Below are 13,240 nucleotides of genomic sequence, written 5' to 3' on the forward strand. Positions count from 1 at the left end.
TTTTTTTTTTGCTGCAGTATTTGTTGCACTGTACCTTTAGGACAACACTGGTGATAGCTCTAGACAATAGCATGTGATGGCTTCTATGATAGAGTTTATCTTTCTCATTTTTTTCTAATCTTCTTAGGTGTTTTCTGGATTCTTGAATATTGGATGGATTACTATTGTTAGGTTATTCTCTTGACTATCTGAGTTTTTTATGTTGATGTTATAATTGTTGTTCTGTGAGCATCTGAGTGACTCTGAAATTCCAGGTAGAAAATTAAGACCTACTAAAACTTGCAGAAGGATTTATTTACTATGTGCTAATTTGTCTATTTCAAAACTATTTTCCTAAACCACAGGAAAGCTGATTTTTAATTTGTAGTTAATGTATCTTGCTAGAGTTTGAGGGTAAGACAAGTGAAAAAGCTATACTACTTACAATTTCCAGAGGAAATTAAGTCATTCTATCTTGAAAAAGAAAATTATAAGTAATTTTAGTGTTTATCTAATAGCAATTACTTAACCTTTTGTTTGTTGTTTATTCAAAATATACCTAAAACCACCATAACCCTAAACTTTTAAACCTCAAAACGTATTTATTCTCTAAGAATGAATTAAGCATAAAGCCATTATTTCTGATTATATGTTGAGATGATTCAAAGTTTAAAATTCAGGTAATATTTTGAGAGGATCGATCTAGTAGACTGCAACCTGATTTTAAGTATTATAATACTTAACATATTAAGTAAAACATTGAAAATTCAATTCCCAAGTTATGCTTGCACTATTCCAAGTACACAGAAGCCACATACACTTGTTAGATTTCTTTGTGGGTCGTATAGATATAGGCTTCTCAGAGTCCACGGGAACTCTGTGGGGCAACAACAATTTAAATTCTACGTTTTATTTCACAGCATTTTTCACAGTTACCTTAACTCCCTGTAAACTTTTTTACTAAAACCAAAACAAACAAAAAGGCTTTTTGTAACAGAGTTCATTTCTACTCTGTCTTGGTTAGTTCTCTTATATGGCCATAGGATGTCTTTGTCTGTTCTTCACTTCTCTGTGAGAATGCAGGCAAGCCTCCAATGCCTAACAGCTTCTGAGGACTGGCATTCTGCAGTCTGATTATGATGTATCTTGTGGGGTTTTGGTTGTTTTGTTTTGTTTTATTTTGTTTTGTTTTGTTTTTGTTTGTTTTTCATATTTTTCTCTCCTCATGATAGGTTCAGATTCTCATATCTTTGATATTATCATCTTTATGAAATTTAGGAGGATTGGGGCCATCATATTTTAAAATATTTTCTGTGAAGTCCTCCAGAACTCTTGTATGTATGGTAAGCAGCCTGATGCCATCACTCTGCTTTCTGAAGCTAGTTGCTACATTTTTTTTCAGTGTTTTCCCTTTTTACTCCTTCTGGGATAGTCAATGTTTCTATACCTTTAAATTTACATATCTGTCCTGCAGAGACTCATCATTTGTAATGTACATTCACTGAGTATGTTTCAAACCTTAGAAATAACATTACTTGTTTCTTATTTCATATTAAAAATTTCTTTTGATTCATCTTTATTTCTCTTTCCTGTTGGTAAGTGATAATAATTTTTTTTAATTTATTCACATTTCATCCCATTCACTACCCTCCTGCCCAGTCCTCCCTCCTACAATTCCTGGCCCCATCCTCCCTCCCCTTCTCCTCTGAGTAGCTTGGCCCCTCAAGGGTATCCCCCCACCCAGACACATCAAAGCTAGGTGCTTCTTCTCCCACAGGGGCCAGACAAGCCATCCTAGCTAGAACATATCCCACAGACAGGCCACATTTTTTGAGATGGCCCCTGCTCCAGTTTTTTGGGACCTACATGAAATTTAAGCTTCACATCTGCTATATATGTGCAGGGGCCTTGGGTCCAGCCCATGTATGAGCCCTGGTTGGTGGCTCAGTCTCTGAGGACAGAGGGTCACAGTTAGTTAACTCTGTTGATTTTCCCGTGGAGTCTCTATCCCCTTCATGACCCGCAACACTTGCCCCAACTCTTCCATAAAAATTCTCAAGATCAATCCACTGTTTGTCTGTGAGTCTGCATCTGTCTGAGTCAGCAGCTGGTGGAGCCTCTCAGAGGACAGTTATGCTGAGCTTCTATTTGCAAGCATAACAGAGTTATTATCATAAATTGTTTCAGGGATTAGGGCTTATTCATGGGATGGGACTTTAGTTGGGCCAGTTATTGCTTGGCCATTCCTTTAGTCTTTGCTCCATCTCCTGTCCCTGGATTTCTTTTAGGCAGGATAAGTTTTGGGTCAGAAGTTTTGTGGGTAGGGGTTATGTCTTTTAAACTTATAAAACTATAGGAGTTTTTGGTTGGATCCTTAAGAGGGCACATTTCATATGGCAGATTATCGGAGCTCTATTTTTAAAGAATGGTTCTGCCATTTGTCATATGCATTTGAGTTGCAGCATGAGTTGACCATCATGTTCTTGTTGTTGTTTTATGTTTTCAGGTTTTCTGTGTCATACTTTATTTTTTGGAACATAGATCCCAAAGAAAATATTCTATTTTACCCATTGTTAAGGTCCACTTCTTCCAAGTCTAAAATACACAGGAGTCAATGTGGTCCTTCTACTACACTGGCAAGAACCTGCATTAGTCTTGCTTTTTCTGTGGTCTTTTAAATTACTAGCTCACAGTTTTTCAACTGTGCTGTAATCCTGATCCCTTTATTTGTAGTCTTAGGTTTCAGTATAGATTTAAGGTCTTCTCTCAACAGACTTCACTTGAGAGCTATTCTCATCCTAAGACTTCATCATCTACAAGTTTCTATGATTGCTTCCTAGCTAGCAAGTCCCTGATTGTAAAATAAATGTCAGCCATAAGAATCACGTACCCTTGACTATGTCACAGATATATTTCAGAAAACATTTTCCCTATACCTATAAAATCAAAACATGTTTTCTGGGGTTTGTATTATAGATATTGGCCTGTACTGGTTAAAAAAAAAAAAGGTGATATACTGTAGATTATACAAAGATGTTGATGTCTTAGTATGTACCTTAATTTTTTGTTGTATTTTCAAAAATGTGTCTTCAGTTATACAATATGTATAATTTAATGATTAGAAAAAAAAGTATCAGTTTTAATTTCTACAATTCTAGTGTGAATATTTTACGATGAAAGAACAAGTCAAATGTAGCTAAACTGGAATAATATAAGGCAACTTTAAAATCATTCATTTCAATAATTAGATTTAATTGCTATGCAAATGGATTAATGTTTTGTTTATTAGATCTACCTTCATTATAATGACACGGGTATGATTTAAAGCAAAGTTATAATAACTTCAGATACAATAATGAACAGCTTTTTTGAAACATTTTAATGCTTCTAGGCTGTGCTTCACTTCAAGATCACTTCTTTTAGATGCATAATGAGTGAATTTTCAAGCATACCCAACTCCTGTAGCTTTGAGATTTCTATGAGATTAACAATTAAATCAAAAGTGTTATTCAATATGATTATCAAGCCAATTGCACTTGCTATTTTAGCTGAATAGTGTTCATATAGACATGTTTGTAACTATCACCAAGAAAATGCACTGTTGGTTAGCCTTCAGCAATGCCGCTTCCCACCTAAGAGTACAATTCTGCAAAGGTTTCCCTTTCACATAAGAGTTTCTCCAAACAGAAGAGGGTGCCTGGCAAAACATCAACATTCAATCAATATGGCTATGGATTTTAAGGCCTCCAAACAAAAACTTTATTGAGTTTACTTAAAACATAAAGCTGAGAGAGGAAAGCCCCAGTTTTTCTGTCTAATTTTCTTATTATTGATGAATAATGTCTGTATATGTCTTTTTGTTTACATTTAACTGTGGTAACATAAATGCTTGGTTCAACTGAATATCATGAACAGAACTAATCATTCTTTCTTCACCCCAAAAATCCTAATCAAACTCCTGATATTAACACCTTTTCTTTTTTCTTTCTCTTAGCCTTTAATGGAATCGATTGTTGGCTTCTGACCCTAGGATCCCTCTGCTGAAGCAGATAATCAGTGTATCTGTTACAGGGCACAGAGCAGCACACTGCCTATGCTCAAACACTGCACAGATAACTATGTGTATATAACTATATGTGCATATAACTATACATCCCTTTTCATTAGACTTGAACATGCAGACTTTCCTAGTTTTACACGGAAGAAAGAGGTTTATTCCTTAAATTTTCTTATGCAAACAAATATAGTTATACTTAAAATTTAAAATGACTGCTAAACCATGATTTGGGGCTAAAATGATATACAAAATTGAGGCATTAAAAACTGTTAATTAATTATGAGAATTTTCCAATAGTGTTTAGTGATATGTATTTTTATATTACTTTTAAAAAAAAAAAACAAATCTATTAATAATACTCAGGAATTTGTTTCCAGATGAAAAACTACAACCTCTTCAAAGCCAGAGATATCTGTTGAATTTAGTTATCTTATTCTCTGATCATTTTGTTTTTTTGTTTGTTTAAGGATTGAAACAAGGTGAACCAACCATGACGGGCAAAACACAAACAAGCAACGTTACCAATAAGAATGACCCCAAGTCCATCAACTCCAGGGTTTTCATCGGCAATTTGAATACAGCCATCGTCAAAAAGGTCGACATTGAAGCTATTTTTTCAAAGTATGGAAAAATCGTTGGCTGCTCCGTTCACAAAGGGTATGCTTTCGTTCAGTACATGAGTGAGCGTCATGCAAGAGCCGCAGTGGCTGGAGAAAATGCCAGGGTCATCGCAGGCCAGCCTCTTGGTAAGCTGTGCTTCCGTGTAGGTTTCCCTTTCCTCCCTGATCCCCACATTGGCTGTTCAGCTGAATGTGTAGACAGTTAGCAGCACTGTAATATCTATTGCTTCCTTAACTTGTTACATGTTAGGAATTTCCTGTTCAATGTGTATCATTTTATGTGTAACTATTATGATCTCAACAAACAAAGGTCTGATTAAAGCTGTTTATGATAGTTATAATCTCTGCCAATTTTGATACAGTGAAACACAATGTATGTATCTGCTTAAGTTTATTTGACTTGAAATAGTGTGTAGCCTTCACAGACATAACCTAAGTTCAGTGATCTTGAATATGGAATTTGTTCCGAAAGGATAATTTATTTTCTTTATGTACAATTTTTATTTAGGGGCAAGGTTTAAAACAGTATAAGGCAATATATTTTCTCACCTCAATATTTCCCTAAACAATTATATTATGCATCCTTGGTCCATTCTGTGTTTATCTTATGCTTTATGTCCAAGGAATAATACTGAAATTTTGCTAAGAAAAGATGTACTTGGTGAGGTGAAATAAAAGAAAGAAACATTTGAGAAGAAAACATTTGAATTATTGAAAAGACAAAAATATTATATTATTTATTTTCCCATTTGAAAAATATAATCTATCAATGTTTGTCTAGTTTATATTTCTTATCGTGGAAAGATTCATATTTCAAATTGATTATATACTTTCTTGCATGTTTAACATGTATCTTTAAATATAACTTGATCGTCCTGCCATACTGTTTTGTAACTTCTCTGTAACTGTTGTAAGAATCCCAAACTAGTTTTTAAAATAGAAACCCCAATCCCTCCCTTCAGCCTATATTTCAGATGCACTCTTATATCTCATATTAAGTACATCCCAAACTCTACCTTTACCTCAGTCTGGTACCAGCTTTTTTTTAATTAGTTATTTTCTTCATTTACATTTCAAATGCTATCCCGAAAGTCCCCTATACCCTCCCACCACCCTGCTCCGCAACCCACCCACTTCTGTTTCCTGGCCCTGGAGTTCTCCTGATTATATACTGAAGCATATAATCTTCGCAAGACCGAGGGCCTCTCCTCCCATTGATGGCCGACTAGGCCATCCTCTGCTACATATGCACAAGCTCTGGGGGTACTGGTTTGTTCATATTGTTGTTCCTCCTATAGGGTTGCAGACCCCTTCAGATACTTGAGTGGATGCTCACCGTCATCTATTGGATGGAACACAGGGCCCCCAATGAAGGAGCTAGAGAAAGTACCCATGGAGGTACTGGCATTCTTATAGCCACCACAGGGGCCCACAGAAAGGCTACGTTAGCTCTGTGCACTCTAGAATGTTCTATTTTATTTATAAACAAATTATGTCATCAACCTGCTTTTAGTCCTCTAAGGAGTTCATACAGAAAATGTTTAAACTCCATTATGTACCATCTATTCTGTGTGACCATCTATACAGTCCCATCTTCAGTCACAGCTCCAAGTCATGCTGGTAGCCCTGAGATGCCTTCTGCATGGCAGGATTGCTCCTGGGTTAGAGGCTGTGGACTTATGCTAGTTCTTTGTACCCTTGATTGTTGAGAACTTTACATCCACAGAGCTTTACCACATAAAGGCCTTCTTGCCTTTACTCCAGATACTTGAATACTGTCTAATGCATTTGTATCATCACTATTTAGATGAGATATTTTTGTTTATGATGTTGTCCTCTGTCATGTACACAAGAAAAATGTCAAAATAGTCTGTCAAACAAACAATTAAAAAGTACTGAGTCATCAAGTGAGACAAACATGAAAAATACTACACTATCAAATTTCATCAATTCAGGAAAATGTTTCTCCCAGGAATAGAGGAAAAGAGCTATAAATCTTGGCACAAGGAGGCTGAGGCTCAAAGATGAAACAACTGCACTCATCTTGGGTTATACGGTGACACAAATGATAAAACATAGGGAAGCTATGGTATTCATTAAAATGTGAGTGAAGCCTGAGGTTAATTGTAAAAACATAAAATGTTGTTATATGATATCTGATATAAATCTCTAACAATGTTATGTGAAATACTAGTTTTTATTTTTTATCTGCATTGATCAATTTGTCTAGTGTAAAGGAAGATAATATTTTCCAATATTCTTGTCTGTATTCCAGATTTCCATTTGGTTTCCTTCACACCTACATGTCTCATATTTGCCTTGATATTGGAGTTTTCCGACTATTTGCTTCTTTATATAGTATTATAATAAAAAAATTCTTCAGAGCCACATTCTGGGTAATTTCAGGGTCAATCTACTGCCTCTCTCCCCATTTCTGTGAAACTAGCATAACCTTGTAGAAAAAATCTGTTTATTATTCTTTTCAAACTAATTATGAATATAAAGTCAATTCTAACTCTGATTTTTTGGGACTGAATTGTAAATGATTCTCTGGAGTCCTGATTTCTATCACCACTCAGGTGATCACTATCTCTAAAAACATGGAACAAAGAGACAGGTATATAACTCTAACCTTAGTTTCTTATCTTCACAAAGCCAAGGGATAAAAATGATGATCTCAGATTTCTGTGCATTGAAAAGCAGAGTTAGATGTTGGCTGTTATAATATTATTGTTTATTCTCAGACACACCTGTGGCTCTTCTCAGTGTTTCTTCTGGGATAATCAACAAAGCACATGCCTCAGTCAGACTTTATATCTAAATCCATGCTAAAGACTTTATTTATTTAGGTGGAAGCTAATTTATTAGCTATTTTATTTTATTTATTTATTTTATTGCTGAAATGGGAAGATTTTCATACAAAGCAGTTGCTTTGCAATTTGACTAATAATTTTGCTTTTCAGTTCAAGTACCTGAATATAACCACCCTTTCTTTCTTTCTTTCTTTCTTTCTTTCTTTCTTTCTTTCTTTCTTTCTTTCTTTCTTTCTTTCTTTCTTTCTTTCTTTCTTCTTTCTTTCTTTCTTTCTTTCTTTCTTTCTTTCTTTCTCTCTCTCTCTCTCTCTCTTTCCTTCCTTCCTTCCTTCCTTCCTTCTTTCTTTCTTTCTTTATATCTATTTTTTTACCTATCCAGTTTACATCCTTCTTACTGCTCCCCTATTCAATCCCTCCTCCATCTCCCCAACCCCCTTCTCCTCTGAGCAGGTGTCATTCCTGCTGGGTATCTCCTCATTCTGGTGCTTCAAGCCTAGATGTTTCCTCTCCCACTGAGGCCAGACAAGGCAGCCCGACTAGAAAACATATCCTACATACAGGAAACAGCTTTTGGGATGGGCCCTGTTCCCCTGTTTGGGACCCACAGGAAGACAAAGCTGCATATATGCTATATATGAGTGGGGAGGCCTAGGTCCAGCCCATGTATTTTTTTTTCTCAGTGGTTCAGTCTCTGAGACCCTGTAGGTTCTAGGTTAGTTGACTTTGTTGGTCTTCCTATGTAGTTCTTATCCTCTTAGGGATTGTTGTCCTTCCACTCTTCCATAAGACTCCCCAAGCTCTCTATCCATGTTTGGCTGTGGATGTCATCGTCTATCTGAGTCACCTGCTGGATGTAGACTCTCATAGGACAGCCATGCTATATTTCTGTCTGTAAGCACCACCTTTTATTAACTCTGATCACTAGAAATTGAGGCAAAGGCATGCTACCCAGTCATTCTGAGTTGGAGTTGATTCCATAGTAATGTGGAATTAAGGCTTCATTTTTCAAACTGCATACCCACTTTCATCTTCAGTTACTCTGCATATCTTCTGTTGATTTGAGCAAAACATGACTTCAAGTAAATTGATTGCTTAATTTCTGATTTTTGACTCACTTTCAAATTGATAGTTTATTTAAAAACAAACAACAACTAACAAAACACAATGAAACAACAAAAATAACCCCCAAACTGAACTTGCCCCCATGTGCAGTGCATTGATAGTTTATTATGTATAAGGCATGTGTTGTCTAAGCCTTTGTCTTTCGCTTTAGAGTAGAAAGGCATTATACTGATTAAATCTGAACTATTAGTTCTCCTATGTTTAATAGTTTTATCTCAAATAATGCACAATCATCTACCATCTCCTGTAGAGCGGTATTTTAATCATCTCTATTTGAAAAATAGATTTTAGAGTAAAGGATTAATATTCCTAAGAAAAATTCAAAACCCTCATGCAAGTTCTTAACAGTTTAGAAATTATAGTCATATGCTGAAATTTAGAATATTTATGTTAAAAACTCATGTTAATTAAATGGCAAGTATTGCTATCTTAATGTTGCAAGTACCTTTTAAGGCTGCAAGTGCAAGAATAAACTGAAAGGTTTAAGCTGGGAAGAACATCCTGAAATGTCAATAAGCGAACAGGTCAGCATGCTGGTTGGTGGGTTAGTATGGGAAAATAGATGGGTATGTGACAGAATTGTTCTGAATGAATTCAAGTTTCAAATTATGGAGATGGAAAAAGAGTTAACCATGCTAAACCTTAAGGAAGTGATGGTTTAATATTGGTTAATAAAGATGGGAAAGAATCAAGATCAAGCCCCACATTTCTGATCTGATTCTCTGATTCTCTTTCGGATAATCTTGCATGTCAGTGGGATGAGAGGACTTTTCAGAGGAAAAATGTTTTGTTATAAAACTGTGAGTTCAGGACTGAGCATTTTTTATTAAGGATAACTGACTTAAGCATACAGAGTAATTAAAGAAAGGCAAAAGTACTTAGCTGTTTAAACCATAAAAAAAGTTTTTTGCTTCTATCCTTCTTTTAAATTGCATTAGTTTTTCTTACACTTGGGATTTTTCCAAGTTCTTTAGTAGATTCCCAAAATCACACAAATAGTTCTCAGTGTTCTTCATATCATGCTTCTTTCAATTAACTCATACTTCCAATAAAGTTTAAATTATAAATTAATCATAATAGTAATATTAAAAAACATAAATTATGGCACATATTCTATTTGGTGGTATTGTAAAAGTATTGCATTTTGTGTCCTTACATTTTTCAACTGGTTTATTGTGGCCACATTGTTTGCATGAAATTGAAACCATAGCTGACTCACTGATGACCTTTATTTGAACCATGTCCTAGACCCAGTGGTACGCTAGCTATGACTTCATCTATTGTATATTCCATTGAAAGCCTGAACTTTTGCTTTATAGAGCAAAGGACATTCAGGCAACCTTTGAATGACACCAACTACCTTTGTGACAATTTCAAGACTGTTCACCTTTCCCCTATTAACTTTGTCTATTTCTCTCTCTCTCTCTGGATGTGTGTGTGTTGAAACAAGTAAAAAGAGTTCTTTTTAAAAGAATACTTTAAATGTTTCTTTGAGTATTTCTCATCATGTATACCAGTCCCTCTCATCTCCCTGCCCTCTGCCCTTGAAACCTCCCTCCCAAAAGAAAATAAATATCAAAAATAAGCAAAGTAGAACAAAGCAAAACATAGAAAAGAATCTCATTGTGGAAGCTGTAGTGTGTCACCCTGTGTCTCCCATAATTTCACACTGTACTGGCTACTGCTGTAGGCCACATGACCATAGGGTACTTCCCGACCCCTGTCCAGGATGTGTGGTGCTATGGTATGGTGGCAGGTGTCATGGTATCTATAGCCCTTGTGGTGCAGCATCAACTTTGCATCCTTTGATTCCCAGGACAGATCAGCTTCCTAAGGAGATTTAATTATAAACAAATTTATCATAAATATTTGGATAATGTAACTCCAACATAGTCACTTTTTGATAATGCTGACTTTTAACAGTATATATTATCATATTTTGGATTTTACAAAGAGGGAATGTTTGTCATAGTTTAACTTTGTTACTTATTCATTTTTAAAAATATCAGAATATCTTTGCTGAACAGAATAGCCCACCCCCCAATTCATGATATGGAGACAGAATCAAAGACTGGTAAAAAATGAGTTCCTAATGATTCATATTACTAAACAGACTTTAAAAATCAGACAATACGAACCAATTTATTAATGCACAATAAATGTCATCTCTATAAAATAAAAATATATCTCAGTTTGGTTACTTAACTGAATATAGTAAAATATAAAATTACTAAGGTACAATTATGACATACATTGTTAATATTCACTGAACTTGGATTCTAACATAGAAAGCCTTATCATATTATTATACTATAAAACTAATTGAACTTTTGTACCCTGAAATACATTCCTTTAAAGAGTAAATAAACTTTTAAAATATTTTACACTGACTATTTATGGATCTTAAGTTATACAAATTCTTCCTTTTTAATTAATTAATTAATTAATTGATTGATTGATAGTTTACACTGGAAATCTTATTCCTTACCCCTGTCTACCCTCCAACTGTTCTGTTCCACATCCCATTCCCTCGTCTCATCCCTGATTGAAGCCAGACCTGGGGGCCTCATATCAGCTGGTATATGCTGCCGGGTTGGTGGTCCAGTGTTTGAGAGATCTCAGGGGTTCAGGTTAATTGATACTGCTGGTCTTCTTATAGGGGCGCCCTTCTCTTCAGCTTTTTTCTGTCTTTCCCTAATTCAAGTGCAGGGGTCAGCAGCTTCTGTCCATTGGTTGGGTGCAAATAACTGAATCTGACTCTTTCAGCTGCTTGTTGTGTCTTCTGGAGTGCAGTTATGCTAGGTCCATTTTTGTGAGCACTCCATAGCCTCAGTAGTAGTGTCAGGCCTAGGGACCTCCCTTTGAGCTGGATCCCACTTTGGGTCTGTTGCTGGATCTACTTTTCCTCAGACTCCTCTCCATTTCCATCCCTGCAGTTCTTTCAGACAGGAACAGTTCAGTGTCAGAGTTTTGACTGTGGGATGGCAAACCCTCACTTGATGCCCTGTCCTTCTGCTGGAGGTAGCCTCTACAAGTTCCCACTTCCCAGTGGAGGACATTTCACCTAAGGTCCCTCCCTTTGAGTTCTGAGAGTCTACTACCTCCCAGGTTTCTGGTGTAATTTGGAGGACACCCCTCCCCCAACCTCCTACCTCAGGAGGTTGCCTGTTTCCATTCTTTCTGCTTGCCCCCAGGGCTTCAGTCCTTTTCCTTCACCAATACCAGGTCAGGTTCCCCTCCCCTCCCCAAGTCCACTTTCCATCCTAGGTTCCTCCCCACCCCATCCCTCCCTACTTGTGATTGCTTTCTTCTCCCTCCCCAGTGGGATTGGGGCATCCTCATCGAGCCCTTCATTCTGTTGACCTTTTTTAATTCTGTGGACTGTATCTTTGTTTTGTACCAAAATGTCCTATACATCAGGGAAGAGATTGAATAAATCAGTGCTGATTTCACACATCTACTGATTATGCTGGTTGATTACTCATAGGCTATAAATAAGCATTTGTAATGTCTGTCTTTTCAGATTATCTCACTGTTCAATTGCTAAAGTCGACAGAAATCATGAATTTTGGAAGTCAGCTTTAAACAGTAGGAATAAAAACAACACCAAAAAAACCCCCATTATTTTTCTGTAAGCATCATTTATAAATGAAGAATCTGTCTGCAGTACCCTGTCTTTCTGAACTAGTTATCTTTCTATCACTGTGCTAAAATACCAAATAAAATCCCCCAAACAAACAACACCAAAGCAAACAGAAAACCACTAAAAAGGAGAAAGGATATATCTACACTAATAATTTTGGCTCATGGTCAAGGATAGATGTATTACTAAGCACCTGTGTGTGTGATCGCAGAAATCACTTCACACCTTATAATTTGGAAAGCCAATAGGGGGAGACAAAAAGTGGGGGTCAGGGGATAAGATGCATCCTGTAAGAATCTAACCTCAGGAACTAACTTCCAGCAGGGAGACCCTGACTTCTACAGTTTCTATATACTCCCAGTGTCCCAGTAACATGCAGACTCATCAGTAGAATACAAAACAATGAAGGCTCATGATCCAATCACTCTCTAAAAAAAAAAAATCCATGTTTGAAGATGGGATGTTTGCAGTGCTCTGTTTTGAAAGTTCAAGTGGGAGATGTTATCATTACAACAGGCTCACATCACCTGATTTCATTTACTGATGTGTAAAGCTACTGCCATTAGTGACCAGGACAAGTGAAGTCTTTGTTAGATAGCCGACTTCTTTACTGCCTGAAAAAATGTAGTTACTAGGATTTCTTTTAAAATATATCAAAATGAAAATGTTAATGTTTCAGTAAAAGAGAATAAGATACATTGAGGTATCTATGACATTCTGTAACCTTGTTTACATATGCTGTTGAAAAGACTCATATATAAAGATTTCCATCTCTGAAAGAAACACAAGAACACTATAAAAATATATAATCTTACTTTGGGCAACATCATTCTATACTACATGTGGTGATTTGAAAGCGAATGGCTCCTACATGCTAATATATTTGCATACTTAGTTTCTAGTTGGTAGAAATGAGAAAGGGACTAGAAATGTGACATTACTGTAGGAGGTATGGTGTCACAAATGAGCTTGAAGTTTCAAAGGATTCTTTTTTTTTTTTATTAGG

General features: G+C 36.0%; 1 protein-coding gene across 5 annotated transcripts in view; it reads left to right on the forward strand.

Moving 5' to 3' along the window:
• Ralyl (RALY RNA binding protein like) overlaps window positions 1-13,240 on the forward strand; it is a 677,233-nt gene that overhangs the window by 290,471 nt on the left and 373,522 nt on the right. For all 5 annotated transcript variants that reach the window (XM_029475035.1, XM_021157482.2, XM_021157480.2 and 2 more), the window contains one exon: window positions 4,504-4,782. In XM_029475035.1, coding sequence (XP_029330895.1) covers window positions 4,527-4,782 — 256 coding nt within the window. In that variant the 5' untranslated portion in view covers window positions 4,504-4,526. The remainder of the gene's footprint in view (window positions 1-4,503; window positions 4,783-13,240) is intronic.

This window comes from Mus caroli, chromosome 3, assembly GCF_900094665.2.
Source record: "Mus caroli chromosome 3, CAROLI_EIJ_v1.1, whole genome shotgun sequence".
Taxonomy (NCBI): Eukaryota; Metazoa; Chordata; class Mammalia; order Rodentia; family Muridae; genus Mus; species Mus caroli.